The sequence below is a fragment of the Aspergillus pseudonomiae genome (genome assembly GCF_009193645.1).
Source record: "Aspergillus pseudonomiae strain CBS 119388 unplaced genomic scaffold BDV37scaffold_114, whole genome shotgun sequence".
In the NCBI taxonomy this organism is placed as follows: domain Eukaryota; kingdom Fungi; phylum Ascomycota; class Eurotiomycetes; order Eurotiales; family Aspergillaceae; genus Aspergillus; species Aspergillus pseudonomiae.
Genome location: NW_022476106.1, coordinates 1 through 16,982, shown reverse-complemented (window position 1 = coordinate 16,982; position 16,982 = coordinate 1). Strand labels below are relative to the sequence as shown.

At 47.4% G+C, this 16,982-nt stretch overlaps 4 protein-coding genes across 4 annotated transcripts; 1 reads left to right on the top strand and 3 right to left on the bottom strand.

Annotated features, from left to right (window-relative positions):
• Positions 1-22: 22 nt before the first annotated feature.
• BDV37DRAFT_262690 (Zn(II)2Cys6 transcription factor) lies at positions 23-2,927 on the bottom strand. The gene is made up of 3 exons (XM_032083461.1): positions 1,711-2,927; positions 1,533-1,621; positions 23-1,398 (listed from the first exon to the last, which is right to left on the bottom strand). Exons 1-3 carry the CDS (start codon positions 2,328-2,330, stop codon positions 200-202), a joined length of 1,908 nt encoding a protein of 635 aa, XP_031935981.1. The 5' UTR covers positions 2,331-2,927; the 3' UTR covers positions 23-199.
• A 612-nt stretch (positions 2,928-3,539) lies between these two features.
• On the bottom strand, positions 3,540-7,110 carry BDV37DRAFT_262688 (uncharacterized protein). Its single transcript, XM_032083460.1, has one exon. The coding sequence runs from the start codon at positions 6,223-6,225 to the stop codon at positions 5,887-5,889; it is 339 nt and encodes a 112-aa protein (XP_031935980.1). The 5' UTR covers positions 6,226-7,110; the 3' UTR covers positions 3,540-5,886.
• Positions 7,111-10,333: 3,223 nt separating this feature from the next.
• Positions 10,334-12,214, top strand: BDV37DRAFT_23558 (DUF2434 domain-containing protein). The gene is made up of 2 exons (XM_032080516.1): positions 10,334-11,066; positions 11,128-12,214. Exons 1-2 carry the CDS (start codon positions 10,510-10,512, stop codon positions 12,062-12,064), a joined length of 1,494 nt encoding a protein of 497 aa, XP_031935979.1. The 5' UTR covers positions 10,334-10,509; the 3' UTR covers positions 12,065-12,214.
• A 1-nt stretch (position 12,215) lies between these two features.
• On the bottom strand, positions 12,216-14,418 carry BDV37DRAFT_23559 (camp independent regulatory protein). The gene has a single exon (XM_032080520.1). It carries the CDS (start codon positions 14,166-14,168, stop codon positions 12,822-12,824), a length of 1,347 nt encoding a protein of 448 aa, XP_031935978.1. The 5' UTR covers positions 14,169-14,418; the 3' UTR covers positions 12,216-12,821.
• Positions 14,419-16,982: the final 2,564 nt, after the last annotated feature.

Below are 16,982 nucleotides of genomic sequence, written 5' to 3'. Positions count from 1 at the left end.
AAAAAAAAAAAAAAAAAAAAAAAAAAAAACCAAAAGAAAATGCTTGCATGGGCCACGTAACGCCGTGTGCTCACTCCCTAGATGGATAGTGAATAGTGCAGATCGAAGAAATCGAAATATCGTTCCAAAAACTGTCGTATCAGATAGAAGATATACGCGGTCAATATGCAATAATGCAGATGAGAATGCGAATTTTGACTCAGGTAATGAGAAAATCCATTTCCATATCATTGATGATTTTCTCCCAATCCCAACTTTCTTCGATGTTGGAGTCCATGACTTCCCACACCTTTTCTACGACCTTGAATGCAGGTTCGATGTTGCGAAGGTTGGAGTATGACTTGAGGGTTTCGAATCCTTTCTGGATTCGCTCCCGCTGGTGCTGCAAGAACGCCGAGCATCCGAGGAGGAACAATGGCATCAGGACAATGCTATACGCGCCAGCGTCCTGTGGAAGCTGATCCAAGTATGCCAGGCCATCATCCACCACTTGACCTATCTTGTCACCTGGTTGCGAAGGGCGAATGGTACGATAGAGGTACACCCAGGTCGACTGCCGATAAAGCTGTGCCAAAGACCAGTTCGCAGTGTTGGGCGGATAGGACGTTTCCCAAAGCCGGATAGCGGAGTCGATGGAGACGGCCTCACTTAGTATCTGGTAGTCAACCGCTGGCTCATACCCTTCATTGTGTCGCTGCCTGATCTTGTCCCTCAACCTAGTCACCTCGGAAATGTAGTTAAAGAGCCCATCGAATACCCCCAGAAACATACCCGCCTGTGCATGTGGCACAAAGTCGGGTAGTCTAAGGTCGCCATTTAAATGGGCCGGCCGTCGGTCCAGCGAGGTGACCGAGTTGGAAACATCGTGGTATTGAAAGAATTCAACAATGAACTGCCGAAATTTCTCGTTCCTCGGTTTCTGGTGTTTCAGAAGATGCTTTGCGGCATCCATGTGCATCCGGTACTCCCCCTTAGTTTCACCTTCACATATCGTGTTCAAACTGAGCGCTATTGTCGATGCTATTATTGGATCCTCAACTAGAAGGTCGGGATCCTCTCCCGGGTTGCTCGGTTTTGAAGAAGCTTTAATAAGAAGGTTGTGCTGCAGGTCTTGGATCGCGCAATGGAAATGGTGGTATTTTCGGGCTATAAACTTCGGCTCTGGGTCCAGTCCCGATAGGTGTGAGCCGGATAGGCACATAAGCGAATGCATTAGTCCCCGGTGTTGTGTAGCCATGGGAAGGAGGATCTCCTTGAAGGGGTTTGAGTCATCATTAATCAATGTCAAAACGCGACTGAATCCGTAGACAAAGTGGTCCAAGAAGCGTCGGTCGGTATCGTCTTCAATTCCGTCGATCAAGAAGGGAAGGGAGCGAGAGACCATACAGGCCCGAGCTGCTATGTTTAAAAAAAAAAAGGGATTAGAATGCATGTTGATTGAAGAGGTTGTTGTAACGGTGGATATGGAGCCATAGAAGAAAAGGAGACCGGATGCAGTACAGGTGCAAGGACTGGGTAAAAAGAGAACTTACATTCTTCTAGTTTCTGCTTTCCACTCTTCCATACCTCCTTCCTAGGATATCCTTCACAGACAACCGCGTTCTTTTGGCAGTTCAAACAACTGAGAGAGGACAAAGAATAGTTAGTCAATTTTCGCACTCGTCACAATCTAGAGATCCTGTGAGAAGACCAGGGAAGGAGAGAATTTACGATGGCTTGGTTTCGTCGCATTTCTTCTTTCGTCTCCGACAGGTTATGCAGCCTGTCTTGGAACGACCTTTGGTAATTTTGAGTTGGCCTCCAGGAATCGGAAGAGGATGTTTGCGAGGTCGCCCACGTTTCCGTGGAACATTGACGGGAGTAGCCGTGACCTCCGAATTCGCATTGGCCATCGGATCCACCGCCAAAGGTTTTATACTCTGCAACTCATCCGCATCGTCTAACTCTTCGATTTTGGGAGTCACGTCATCCATAGAGGCATCAGATTCGTGAGATGTAACCATGTTGAAAGTAAATGTCGCGGTTGTTGTGGAAGGGAATGTCGAGTGGAGCGACTGCGACACGTCGTGGATCTTCACCTCCAGTTCCGGAACAGGTGAGCTGGCAGACGGACCATCGCCGTCCCAGGATTCGAGAGACTCATTAGAAAGGCCATCGGTACTAATACTGGCTCGATGGGAGACCGAAGAGTCATCTATGAACGGACAGTCGGCGAGAGCGGGGTTTTCCGAAAAACTGCCCGAGCGGGTGGAGTTGCCTTGATGACGGTGGCTGCTGTCAAGTTCCGTCGGAGCAAACACAAAAGCTGAGCTTTTTTGCATGGACAACATTGACCAAACATTCACCTCGGGTATTTGAGGTGCTGGAAAAAAAATGTTCTTTTAATTTTTTTATTTTTTTTTTCCCCTTCTGTTTTCTTTCCCCCTTTTTGAATGGGTGGTGTAAGAAATAACAGAATGTTATGGGAAGAGTTGTCACCACGAGTGGTTGAGGTTGGTTGTCAATCAGGATAAAGGAAGAGGAGCAGAGAAGAGGGGCAGCAACGAAAATTCCAATACAGAATGTGACTGTGACTGGGTTTAAGAGGTGGTTTTAATTAATGCACAGGCCGGAGAGGAGAGAGGGGGGATGAAAGAAAGACTGAAAGCTTGATGATGAGGTCCTTAGGCGGGGAGTAAACTAGACTTGGCTGTGATTTAGTGGTGGTCAACGAGAATGTTGGTTTGGTAAGTTTAGTAGTAGTTAGTTTCGCAGGTGTAGTGAAAGTATAGGCTGTGGTGGATCAGAGTGGGAATGGTTAATGGGATGGGTCGATCTTCGTATGGGGACTCTTGAGTAGTAGTCGGAGTGGATTATATGCATGTATCGGAGGATGTGGTAAATGGGGTTGTTTGCTCGTTTCGCTTCGTTTGGTTGGCTTGGAAAGGGATTTTATCTAGCAAGTGGAGAGAGGAGGGGAAATTGGGAAATGGGAATGGGGGTTTTAATAAGAGTAGTTAGTAGTGAACTAGCTCTCTACGTATGTAGGTCCGTAGTTACGAAACATCCCGAATGAAATAAATATTAATTAGGTATTAATTCAAAAATTATATAGATACATGGAGAGGAGAAATCATATTTTTTTTCCCTCATTTTTATTTTTCTTTTTGAGTTAGTCCCTAAATAAAATTTGGAGTCCGTTGCACTGGATCTGGAGGCAAGAATGAGAGGGTCAGATGAATTACATGTAGAGTATGGAGTATGTCAATCCTCTGTGCTCTGGTGGTTAGCATGCTGGTGGATCTTCATAGGCAGGGCACCCAAACTAGGCAAACTTTCTTTCTGATCATCAATTGGAGTCGATGAATATTAATAGGTATTATCTAGTTAGGGAAGAGAAAATTGAACTGCCACACTAATTACCAAGTTGGCAGTTGCAGAAATGCTGCGGCCTTATTGGAGACAAGAGACAATTAATCTTAGAATTAAGAAAGAGTGATCCATCCATGATCCCATTTCCAATATTTTTTTTCTACTACTAATACTACTACTACTTACGAGAAGCATTTTTATTATGATTATTATTTTCTCTCTACTTCCTGCCACGCACTTCATTAAACTCTGACCATGCGGGGAGCAAGAATGCCAAGCTTGTTGGATTTCCACTGCTGATTTGTTGGTCCAAGCGAGGAAGAGAAAGCCTAAACGAAAATCATAATGGGGTTGAAAATCAGAAAGGGAACCCGGAATATTCAGTAGGTCGGATCAAATCATGTTCGAAGCAAATCAGAGTCCATCGAAATGGACACAGCAAAAAAAGCAATTATGCCCATTGAACCAACTGCTCGAAATTCCCACTTAACCTAAATAATCGCATGGGTGACGACGGCGGATGATCCTGATTACCCTCTTGGGAAGTGAGTCGCTCTGACTTGATGGACGCATAATCCAAGCCAGTCCGAACTGGCATGGATGAACTCCAGGGGTATGCCTTTGTAGTGCATAATCGGTACAAGTTGAGGCTCGTACATATTTGACGGTCCAGATTGAGATTCTGGTGGATTTGGCTGGTTTTCAATCGACCGATAATGAAATGGCTAGGAAACTGGCCAGGTGGGAGTCAGGACATTCTTCGCTTGGTAACAACCATTCAAAACTTCCTGAATCATTAGAGAAAATCCTCAGCTCAATTCAACTCAATCGAGCTACTCCGAAGTACTACCACAATAGTGAGGATAGGACGCATGTAGACATCAGAGCCGAGAGGGTATAGTGGATGATCGATATAGAGTTTTCCGGGACATCCGTCTGTATCGTTACGATACATACATACCTCACCACCTGCACGCACTCCTTCCGCTGGTACGTACCGGGCCGCCTAAAATTGTCAGTGCTAACTTGATACTGAAAGGACGCGACTAACAAATGCCACTAACCCGGACAAAGCCCATCTTACGACCATGATTGCCCCGTCCGGGTGTTATGTCTGCATTACTTGCATGCCAGGATAGACACTTCTCCGGCTCAGGTGGACGCCACACCCCACGCTACTGACCAGCGCAGTCTTGTCACTCACCAGCGCGGAGATGGGCCGATGTCCAGGCAGCGACACCGCAGGCCACTTTCCTTTTGAGGAATGAAGCTCCCTGCGTCTGGGAGTATTGTGACCAGTCGCGTCCTCGTCCGATCTTTTTTACCTCGCACTTCTGGTCTTACGTCAAGTGTGATGGTGTGGTGATTCTTCTTCTGTATTACATAGGTTCGTTCAACCTGACCCCGAGACCGGGGAGAAGCAACAAAAGAGAAAAAATAAAACCGAAATAAAACCTCTCATTCCTTCACACAATCTGGGGAAGTGGGCCGGATCTTCTGTGCACAAGGCACGGACATCCGACCACTGCAGAAGAGACTTCATCCTTTTACTTTAACCTGCCAAACCCAAGGAGCCGTATCAGGTGATCGCTGGGGGTTACTCTGCTCATCCTTGTTGCCTGGATAGACTTTTCCTATTGCATTCAAAAATGCAGACGCTGGACGATGTCGGCACAGTTCAGAACGTTGAAGCTGTTACCTCCTCCACGGTTGTCGTCATCAATCATATCAATGGAGTATCACTCGACCTCTGTTCCCCTCCTAGCTCCAGTACGATTCCACTGTCTCTACTCATCATCATTGGGTGGTTGAATTTCCGAGTGCTTGGACCTCGTTTTGCTGATGCGAAACTGGTTGGAATGGGGAGCCCACTCCATCTGCCAGGCGACAAATTGGGAAGTGAGGACGTGCACGGTGTAGCTCAGGGCTCCCTTTTTTTTCCCTGGTTTTCTGTTTCTTAAGCCTTGGCTTCTTCCCACCGCCTATCAGAAAAAACCCTCTGTTTATTCGAATCTCAGTAGATTAAGCTTGACGATCGGTGTCTGGGAAGGGACGGGCAGAAGGTTAAACTACCGCACACTCACCCTGGGATTCTGGCATCGCTGTACGGTACGGTAATGACCGTATTTGGCTTTCTTGGGGCGCATCAGATGAGCACTGCGGATTTCCTATCGCGGAAAGCCGGCAGCTGGCGTGGTATCTTTGACAATGAATTAGGGATAAATAGGAATAGCTACTACCCTAAAGCTCAGAGATGGGCCAGGGATTCCAGGGATTGAGCTCTGAAGTAGGTAAGGTACGATGGGAAGACCAATAGACTTGATATACACTACTACCTACTTTGATCTCCCCGAAGACCATTTATAACGGCTCACCTGCACATATTTAACCTGACACAGGTGACCACGACAATGTAATAAGCATCAAAGAATGTTAGTGAAACAACAAGCCCCACTGAGAAAAATAAAAAAAAATAAAAATGTATGTGTCTTTATGCACTCCATATCCAACTACTGTATGCATTAGCAGTCCAATTCAGACTAAAGGCAACGAACTGAACCTTAGTTGAACTATTAAGATCACCACCGCCATCCGGAAGGACATGACTCGCTTCTTTTGTATACAGTATTTTTTGTGCCCCGAAGGATTAAGTCCCGGTCCTTCATCCACCGCGATTTGGGGAACACACGAATCCAGTGGAGCCAACAGAAGGGTATTCCCGTAAAAGAGGGGTGTGTGTGATCTCGTCTCCCATCCTTCTTGATGAGATCCATGTGCAGGCAACCAGAGCCCCAGTCTCTCATCCCGCGGAGCAACTTGTGGCTGGGGAACAAACTTTCCCTCTGGTGTCTGTTCATTGCAGATGAGCAACATCTTACCTACCCCCCTCAAGCTTTTTTTGTTGCCTCTACTTCATTCCTGTTGGTCTTCGTCATCCGGTACTCCCTTGCGTAAATGCGGAGTTGACAGGGGCCAGCCTGACTTACCCCGTATTTAGACGGAAGATTCAGGATGAGGCTACCCAGGGATCGACCTTCACGAAGAAGTAAGTATAATAAGTATCATCTTATGCGTGAACTCGGTTGCTATTGAGATTTATTGCTGCTGAGCGGTTAACAAAGTGTCTGTGGCATTAGACTGTGTAGCCTCTTTTTCTCTGCTCTTCGACACCCTGTTGAGCACTTTATGCTTGTATATAGCTTTCCTTGCTGTTGGCAGTGTTCATCTCTACCTTACCAGTAGTCAAGCATGTATGTACTATTCCCGCAATATCGGTATGTACTGTACCTGAGTACTGCCTCGTACCGAACCGCCCGAGAACACGACCCAGACCACATGACCTCGTGTCCGTCACAAACCACAGGGGTAAGTGAGCCGAAGTCGAGCCTATCAAAAGCGGACCCGATGGCGCGATTTAGCTACGGGGCGAAGTCTAAGTGACCTTAAATCCCTTTTTCGATTTATCTAGTTTCTTAGTTTCTTTCCAAGATGTTCGGTCGCTTTCTGTTCTGTGCACGGCCGCATGGGAAGTGAGGCTTGGAACTATCCCGGTTGGGTGAGAAGGACGGTGGATGCGGTTGGCGGTGGTTCTTCGGGGAGGCAAGATGGTTGGGGCTTTCTGGTTCTGGTTCTGGGTGATATGTGGAGACACCTGAGTCGCGGGCTTGTTGGATGTACATACATTGCAAGTGTTGGTTGTGGACTCCACCGGGCTTAAATAGGTAAGAGACATGGGTAGCTAAGGATAGCTTCGGATAGACATTCCTTATGCGAAACATGATTGAATTAATAAGCTATATGTTTTATGTTTTATGTTGATACAGGTTGTCTCGTTTCTTCGCTCTAGTTGTGTCTGATATAGAACATCGTGGGAAATGTCTCCACTAGGATATATACCCTCTTCCATGGATCGCATAATTGTTTCTTTCGACTGTGGGGTCAGATTGATTTAAACTTCAGTGCAGGAAAAGAAAAGCCCAACAAGTCCCGAAGCATCTGCCATCCTTCTTTCTCTCTCGACTTGTACAAAAAGAAAATGGCCGCACAGAATGAATCCACAAGGCTCTCTCGAGTCTCAGCTCTCCCAACCTGGACGATTAATCATGACTAAAATAATTTAGGCCACAACCCAGACCCACCCTTCGCTGCCATTGACCAATTTCACTGGATATCTGGAAGAATACTCCAACTTCACAGAACCCAAAATAGTCCATTACGATCTTCTCACTGGACGATCATGTCTGTCAAGAAGATCTCTTACTCTCCGTTCGTTCATTGGTGTCAGCCCTCAACCTCATCTTTCGCCTCCAGTGCAAGTCGCACATACCCAGAACATGACTCATAGGGAAAAAAAAAATATCACTGCCAAACAGACGGGTCTGGAACAAACTATAACGCCCTGTATAGAAACCTAAAGGTGCCTAACAAAACCCATTCATTACACATAAGCGTGTCAAGTACGCACAATGACAAAAAAAACTTGTTGGGCACCAAATTATTGTCGTAAAAGTACTGTACTTGCCCCCAAATTTCTTTCTAGGGATTCGTGGCAAGCCCCGTATTCTAGCATAGCGAAGTCGCCAATCATCGCTTTTATATTCTGATCTGCCTGTTTCATATCACGCCCGCGAATGGAGGTCGCGTGTCCGCCGTGGGAGTCAGTTAAACTTGGGAGAAGATCTTGCGCGGATCCACAATAAGGCCATCATTTTGGGGTGGGAAGAAATGTGCCAGATTTCAATGACTAAAATGATACGGTCAGTTTTGAATGTACATGACATCATAGGGCATTTGGCAAGGGGAAGTGATTTGAGAAAATAAACCGGGTTTGGGCCAGGGGTTTTGGCACACGATAGAGCTTGGGAAATACTGTGGGTGTTCTGCAGGATGCATTACCGATGGTTTTGAAACTGATGAAGATGCGGCAGGGGGCTACAGAGCTTGAATAATCTGGTCTATGCTTCTTGGAGCAAGGTTCCCGCGTGCAAACCGGCGAGTCCGTGTATAGTAGATAGATCTATGACCTGGTTTAATCTATCTTGTCTTGGTTCTCTCGGATTATACCACATCCTGGCCGAATGCTGGTGGCATGCCTCCTGTATACCATGACCGCGCTTGGCCTGAATGGTAAATGCCGCAAAGCAGGGAGAAGTAATTACTACTTGATGAAATCTTGCTTCTGACTGGATAGGTCAGATTGTGGACTGTGCCTGAGGGTGTCTGGCCTATAGATCGGGCTGTGATCGAGGTTATTATGTTATGGACCAGATCAAGTATACTAGGCATGTGTTGATCCAGGGTATCGCTTGAATGCCCAGCCAACAATTGGAGATTTAGTACTTGTCTGATTGTATATCTGTTTTTGCTTTTTCAAGGACGGGATATTGTCGCAAGGGGAGAAGCATCCTCAGGGTTAACTTGTTTCGTATTGCTGTATCATCCTGACTACCTGCTTTTGGTTTTGTCATTGTCAAGTCCTAGGATGAGGTATCAAACTAGTGTATACTTTGATCAAGACTGACATGTTCAAGCATAATGTCATAGGGTTGGAGGTGGAGTAAACGAGCTTCAAGAGAAATAGGAACAAGGGGATATGTGCTCTATCAATTATCCGTGCATCATCCTTCAACTCCAGATTCCATATCTCGGGAAATAGATCAAGTTACGTCATACCCAAGGTTCTTCTCTCTTTGCCTCCCAGAATCATTTGTAGACACTGACAGCTGACATTTGAATCCTCAAGTTGTGGCCTCAGAGCGCAGAGTTCCTCCCTTTAATTCTTACACGCAGCCACTGTAGCATATTCGAATACTTCAATGGGTATCCGTGTGACTGCACAGTGTAATCACATGCAAGCAATACAGGTGTCACTGACCGATGTCCTATACGAAGAAGCGTTACTCAAACCATATTGCTTTAAGGCGACAAGTTCACTCCAATTGATAAAACGAGGGCGCCTGTCCTTGCATGAAGACACCAACTCCTTGTTTGCATGTATTCTGTATACGATCCAAGCCGTTACCTTGGAGATAGGTAGAGGATCCTTGTCAACTCCAAACAGAGGAAACGCCACATACAGAGAGGAGCGATACGATGAATGCCAAGGGGCAAAAGGAGTTGGAAAAAAAAGAAAAATGATGACCTATGCATTCTCCGATCATGATGCTCACTAGTTGAATTGAGTTAAGGTTCGTATTCGGCGTGGGATCGTGAAACGGCCGAATCATGCTGAGCATGAACTTGGTCTGGGGTATGGAATGGGTGCATTACCTCCGTACCCAGAAAAAAAGAAAAGAGAAAGTGGCTGGCCCTGGACCCGGCAGAGAATCACCCGCATACCAGGAAATGCCTCATTTTGAACCGGCTGTGCTCCTGCAAGTCGATGATCCTCGGCTTGTGCTCTTCTCACACGTCGCAATGATACGCATGCTGGGGTCGTAAAGTGCAGCTCCCTCGCGCGGGGTGGAGAACGGATGTGTGCCCGGGGCAGTGTGATGTCTCATCTGTCGTCTGCCTATCATCTGATATCATTTCGACAGGGGTAGGCGTTTCTCTGGAGAGTGTTTCTGTTGCATTCTCTAGTTTCTCCGTGGTGCATGAGAAGAGAATGAAATTCCCTGTGACCTGTAGTGTTGATTTATCCCGATCGGGACTGCTCTACTGGTCTTATGTAAGCGTCACGATAAGAGGATTTTCTCTTATCTCTGATCTTATCGATAAGACTCATTCTCGTCACATGCATATCATGGAGCGACTTCACCACTTCCCAATGAGGCAAGAAACTTCTGCAAACCGCAATCACTGAACAGGAGTTAGACCCTTTCGGAGCATATTTATGGTTCCTCGTGGCTGATCTGTGGCACGGTATGTGATATGACTTTGAACCGCGGATCCGATTAGGTCTCCCCGTTGGATCGCAGGGCCACTCTACGCATCATAGACTGTGCCCTGAATGCGACCTCATCTCTCGTCATGCCTCTATCAGCCTCCGAGTTTTCCGCGGTTGCAATTATGCTGCTCGCAGCTCTCTTTTCCTTATCAAGGCGCAATTGCTGCCATCAGTGCCCGCGACGGGAACGCAGCATTGAGCTGCCGTACAGATAAAATCGCTGCATATCTCTCGCCGGTGATGGGCTGTAAATACACAGCTCATTCATTATGACGCTGTTGTACATACGGGGACTAGCCCCCTACCAACCTGGTGACAACGGTACCGATGTGATAATCAACGAAGTGCACTTCAATCGAACCGCGCTCGATACCTACAACTACAGGCTCTACACCAACGGGACACTGTCCAATGGCACGAACTGCTTCCTAGCGTTCCAGCGATTCAGGCCTCATATGTTCGATGAGAATGGCACATTCATCAATGGAACCTCGTGCTACGCGCCTATCAACGATATCGGCCAACATGCGTCTCTCGGCCTAGCATATGCCCTGATGTTCGTCATCACCATCTTCCTCAGCCTCCGTAACCTCCGCAAGCACGGCCGGAGTTACCTGCCGCACGACCGTCGCTGGAACATCGTAAGCCGACGACTTAAATGGTGCTGGCTCATATTTGTCGCTGTCTGCGGCGCCATCAGCTGCTTCATGAGCATCGATGTCGATAGAAACTACCTCCAAAGCGCACCCCTGATCCTCCAAAGCGTATTCTACACACTCCTAACCCCGGGTCTAATGGCTGCAGTCTGGGAAGCCGTCCGACACTGGTAAAACCCCCTACCTTCACAAACCAACCAGCCAGCCAAGCAGCTAAGATGAAAAACACAGGGCAAGATGGCAAGCCCGCCAAATCCACGACCGCGACCCTTACGCCTTCACCAAAGCCAGCACACGCAGTCGGCAGGAAACCCTCCTCCCTATCCTCTTCTACGTCCTCGCCCTCTTAAACTTCATCCTCACTGTACCCCGCAGCTGGTCCGCCATCGAGCTCCAACACAGTGAAGAGCAACAGACCCTCAACGCCCGCCCAGTGGCAACAGACACCCGCTGGCGCGTAGCAGGCTTCATAGCCCTTGCTGGAATGCTGGTGATAACCTACAGCCTCGAACACAGCATCTACCGCTACAAACCCCGCCCATCAAGCATAGTCGGCCAACTCCTCTTCTATTTAAACGCCGCGCCCTCGCAATTCCTCCTCGCCATCGCCATCCTGGGAATCAAAATCGGTTACGCCATCGCTTCAGCCTTCGATTGGACCCTCTCGCCGCTGAAATACGACGTCCAGTCCGCCTGGATCTATGGCCTAGGCTATACCCCCGCCCTGCTCATCATTCTCCTCTTCAATATCTGCGGCTACTGCGAGCTAAACGAAGACAAGGCACTTATCGCACAACGCGGGGAGCTAGAATCCGTGTTAGCCAACGACGAGGGCATCGGACAGCGAAATCCACCGTGGTGGAAGAAGCAGCGGCTGCGTTCGTTCGCGAGGGAGATTACAGGTCGGGGATCTCCGATCGACAGAGATAGGGAGGATATGGCCCGGTACGTCGAGATGGGGATCATCAAACCGCAGGAGCAGAGCGGGGATAGAGTCATGGGTGTCTCAGAGGTGAACAAGGAGGAACCCCGCGTTACGACGCAGCAGGCGACAAGCACTACTTTTGAGGATGATGGGTCGGAGTCGCCGCTGGATCATATCGAGTATGTTGTGCAACCGGAGCGGAGTGCGTCTCCGCAGCCCATCCCCAGGGGGAGGAATATATGAGGGAGGGGGGCTTGCATTGTATGCAGGTATAATAGGGCGTGTTATTATAAGGGTTTAAATTGCTTTCTGGAACGGGAGTTGGGTAATTAGTTCAATGGGTGTTCAGGGGACTTGGTTCGGAGTGTAACATTGGGTTATTTTTAGATTCGGTTCCAATACCAATTGGATGTTTGGACTGAGTACCACATGTAATGGATGCATATTGTTGACTTTATGGTGGCATGCTCGGGTTTTTTTATTTACATGTATCCCATGGGTAGCTATGTACATGGTACAGGGGAGAGACTTTTACACACTTTGACATGGACACAGTAAGTTCAGCCGGAATGATCAATCATCAACATGATCAATTGGTATATCGAGTCATCCTAACCACAGCAAAGGCTAGTCCCAAAGCGTATATCAACAAAATGCCGTGAAAACAATGGCCTCAGGAATATGAAATAGACAAGCTATAATGGAAGACAAAAAGCAAAAGACCCCACCCATGCTTTATGATGCACCCTCTTTAACAACGCCGGTCCTGCCCAAAATCACAATAAATAACAAAACAAGATCGTCATGACCGTTCCATATCACTTTTGGATACCAGCGAACGGGTACATCTCATACAATGAGCTAAGTTAAAAAAAAAAATAAAGAAAAGAAAAGAAAAGGCAGATGGTAAGGAATGATGGAGTAATGTGCAAGGTGCTGGGTGTGGAGTATCGGAGAATGACTTTGGAGGCAAGGGAGATGTAAGGAATCCCGGTCACGTTCACGCAGTGAACACCCGGTCTAATTGTCGGAGGGCCCGCATGTCCTCTCCTCCGAACCCAATCTTGTCGCTGGGGATATCGCGCGGTCCTTCGGCTCGTCCCGAGGACGGTGCGGTGATCGACGGCAAGGAGCCACTAGCTGGAGTGCCGTTCATCAGAGCTCCAATGCTGGGCACGGTTGTGCCAGAGCTGCTGGGCTCGGGCGGTTTGATGGTAGTGGTCGGGGGAGAGATGTGTGCCGCGCTTGAAGGAACTTGGTTCAACAAGCGTGGGCTTCGCGCAACCAACCCGGCAGCGGGAGGAACAGATGGGGGTTGTGTGCGTGGTGATGCCCTTCGAAGGTCTGCTGGTCCGTATTCTTGGGGACTGCGCTGATGAATCTCGTGGGGATCTGCAACTAGCCGCGGTGACCGGCCATTTGCAATGACCGGTAGCGACGGATGCTGCACGCTCGGGGCTTGTATTGTCGGGGGCAATGCCTCAATTGGATGCACCGGTCGCTCGTAAGGCGTGGCCAACGGTTGCGGAGGCGGTGGGGGAGGCAGGGCGTGTGGTTGATGGTGAGCATATGGCACGTGGCCATTCGATCCCGATACCGGAGGGAGATACGAGGGATAATGGACTGGGACGGTTGGCGGGGTGGCTAATGGGGTTGGCGGCCAAGCGTACGACGGAGTGTATGATTGAGGATGCGTGGCTCCCGAGCGGGCATATGCACCCATTGGATGAGGTGGTACCGAGTAGGTAGCTCCAGCCATTGGCCCGCGTGTCACTACTGGCAGATTTTGTTGATCATTGACAGTAGATTCAGGGTACAGACCTTTCTGCGGGCGAACATGACGCAGGGCGGGATCGGTCGATGGCTGTTGAAGGTTGGCGGCGGAGGGATGTGACCTAGAGTAGTAGCTGATGAGATGGAGATGTTGCCCAGTAGAGGTGGTGATGCTGAAAGACTGCTTCATCAGACCGTCAGGCTTGTATCTGTAGCCATCCGGACCCTCATCTGGGCCGTCGCCGCGGTCATCGTCGCTGCCTCGGCTCTCGGGGGTCTTGCCTGCTCTCGACATGGTGGATTGCGCCACGCCCGTTCCTCCTCGCTTGCCCTCCATTTCACGATATGTCAAAAAGCTGCCTGACACGCGACTGGCGCTCCAAGACTTCCCATCCGTCCATCTGCGCATCCCCGCTTCCCGCTCATCCCACACGAAGACCGATCCGGAGCGTATTAATTGGCGTTCTTTCTCGGATAATCGTCTCTGTACGCGGGGCAGGAGGCCAATGCGACATGCTTCGAAGAGGATGATAGCGTCCGCCGGCGTGCGGACGTGGCCGTGATACGTCTCCATCCACCTTCGGTGATCTGTGTAGGACCCCGTAATGGTTGTAGGCTTCAACGCCAGGGTAGGCTGTTTACTGAGGTACGGAATGTTGATAAGATTGAGCGGCTGGCTACTTGGAGCAATGCCTCCTTTGAGCCCGGCTTGTTTCTTTATTTAGTGACGTTTCTCCTATCAAAGGATTTGGGGGGCGATCCACGAGTATAATTCCCTAAAGCGGAAATGGGGACCGGCTCACGGGAGGGAAAGTCACGTCCGATCCTGTGAGCAGTCCACCACCGGTGAAGGATGTTCGGTGGGAATCTTGGGGAGGATTGATATTAGTATTTCATCAATGCTCATGGGAGGTCCTGGCCACTTGCGATGTCGGAGTAAAGGATTAAAGGGAAGAGGGAGGAGGGGGATGGAATGTAGAACAAGTCAAGGCAGCAAGGAAGGGGACGTAGGGGAGTGGGGAGGGCTGATAGGAGAATAAAGAATGCAGGCAAGCGGACCAAGTCATTAAGATTATGAGACAAGGATACATTTGGAACATGACAGGGACGGGAAAGGGAGGGAAAAGGGAAAGAAAACGAAAAAGAAAAGACCTCGTAAATTACTCACCTGGATCGTGTTATGTTAGAGAAGTGACTAAAGACACGGGTTCGGTAAAAGAGAACCTGAACAATGCGAGGACGGTAGTTGGTGGATTGGAAGACGAGAGACGAAGGGAAAGAAAGGAAGAAGAGGTTCCAGACAGATTTGAACGGAGTAGGTCGTAGAGTAATCGGTAGCAGTGAGGTAGTAAAGAGTATGTAAAAGAAAACGAAACGCAGACAAAGGGAGGCATTAAAGCATGAGTATCAGAGCAACTCTGGACCCCACAGGGTTGTTTTAATATTTTTTAAATGGATTTATTTTTTATTATGTATTTTCTTTTTTCGTATTTTTTTTTAATTATTATTAATGCATTTTTGGGGGAATGTTTTATTTTAGTCTATTTCCCCATCAGAAAAGAGTAAATGTATTACTTCTTTCCTATGGACTCTGTATTCTATTATGTATTCTGAACCCATTATTAACTCGGGGTTTCGATTTTGATTTTCTCGATTCTTCTTCCTTCCTTCCTTCTCGCCTTGTCTCATGAGTCCAAGACAGTCAGTAATCAAATCAAGAAGCGAGCAAACCCATTGAATGACCGAAGGGGATGGCTTGGACCTCTAGGCGTTGGTCATGCCGAGAAGCCATCAGAAGACAAAGTGTGGGTAAAGCACAAAGGGCCGCGGCAAATCATTTCATCTGATGCCCTTTGGACAGGAGCCTGGGCGTGGTAGAGGGCGAAAAAATAAAAAAAAAAAAAAAAAAAAGTAAAAGGATTAAATCTGAATAAATGGCAACCTTGATTTTAACCTTTATGTTTTCCATAGTCGCTCATCCATGGTTCGTGGGGGAGGAGAGGCGGACATGACCTCGTTTGTTGGGAACGACTGAATCATTCATTACTGTTAGTTACTACCCAAGATATTATAATTCAACATCGATTCTTATTATTAACGTTTGATGACTGTTACTTTTTTTTTTGTGGTTACCTCTCAGCTGATAGGGTAAAAGGAAAACCGTGACCTTAATCCATCGTCCGTTCCTCAAGTCCTAGAGAGGATGATCCCAGGACAATGTGGAAGGGTGATCGAAACCAAAAAAAGAAAGTAAGTTGAGTTGTGGAGTCATTCTAAACTAAGCTTGATAGTAGTAATACTTGGAGATGGGACATGGGTGTGTATAATGGTGTAATACTGGATCTAATAATTGGATGGCTTTATTACAGTTACACTTGAATTTTTTTTATTTTTCTGATTTTGATTAATATTATTTCCTCTCTTCGGGGCACTGGTTGTCATTCAACGATTAATTTATCTTTCCAACGTATGTCTCTTCCAAGTAAGAAGCGCCCCCAAGATAGTTTTTTTTTTTTTTTTTCAAAATAGTGCTTACGGTTAATTCTACATACCAGATGTTCAGTCCAGTTCAGGAATGCTGCACGGGATCAATATTCTCCATTGATCTAGCCTCTGATTAAAGACAAGAAGGACAAGAGCTTGGCAAAGTCTTTGTATTTCTTGGCTCCAAGTTTCGGCTTTTGCCTTGAAACGCAAGAAAGGGAAAAATACCATGACAGGTGCGATCGATGACAACAAAAAATAAAAAGAAGAAGAAGAAATAGGAATGATCACCGAATGAAACATAATGACAAGAAAAGAAAGGGGAAAATTCAAATCTTCCCCGAATAAACCCACCTCCTGAGAGATAAATAAAGGCCAATAAAGTTGTCCAAGCAAAGTAACATTCGCATAACAATCAATAACTCATCATAAGACGGTATTACACTAGAAAGATACCAGTGGCGCTCTGATCGCTTGATCCCATCCGAAAAGCGATTAGTACGCGACTTTCTGAAGCTTAAGCTTAATCCAACACGAGGAACCTTAAGCTCGCTTAGAAAAGAGGCCCCCCTCGGGGTTCCACTTGTTCCAAATGGAGGTGGCCTTTGGGTTTCAATTTTTAATCGACAATCCTTGGGTTTGATTATGCTACTCTTATGTATCACCCCACCTAGCCAATCGCCGACTCCCAATCCGTCAAATTATGCAGTTATGCAAATAGGGTTAAACTCTCCCCGGGGTTGTGCAGCGGTTCAGCCCGAAAGTGACCCTTCAATGGCCAAGGCTGACGACATTGGCTTTGCCGTTTTGCCGTCCACGGCGGACTCTAATTTGGAACAGAGAAAAATAAAATAATACGACCAAATCAGAAAAAAAAAAAAAAAAAAAAAAAAAAAAAAAAAAA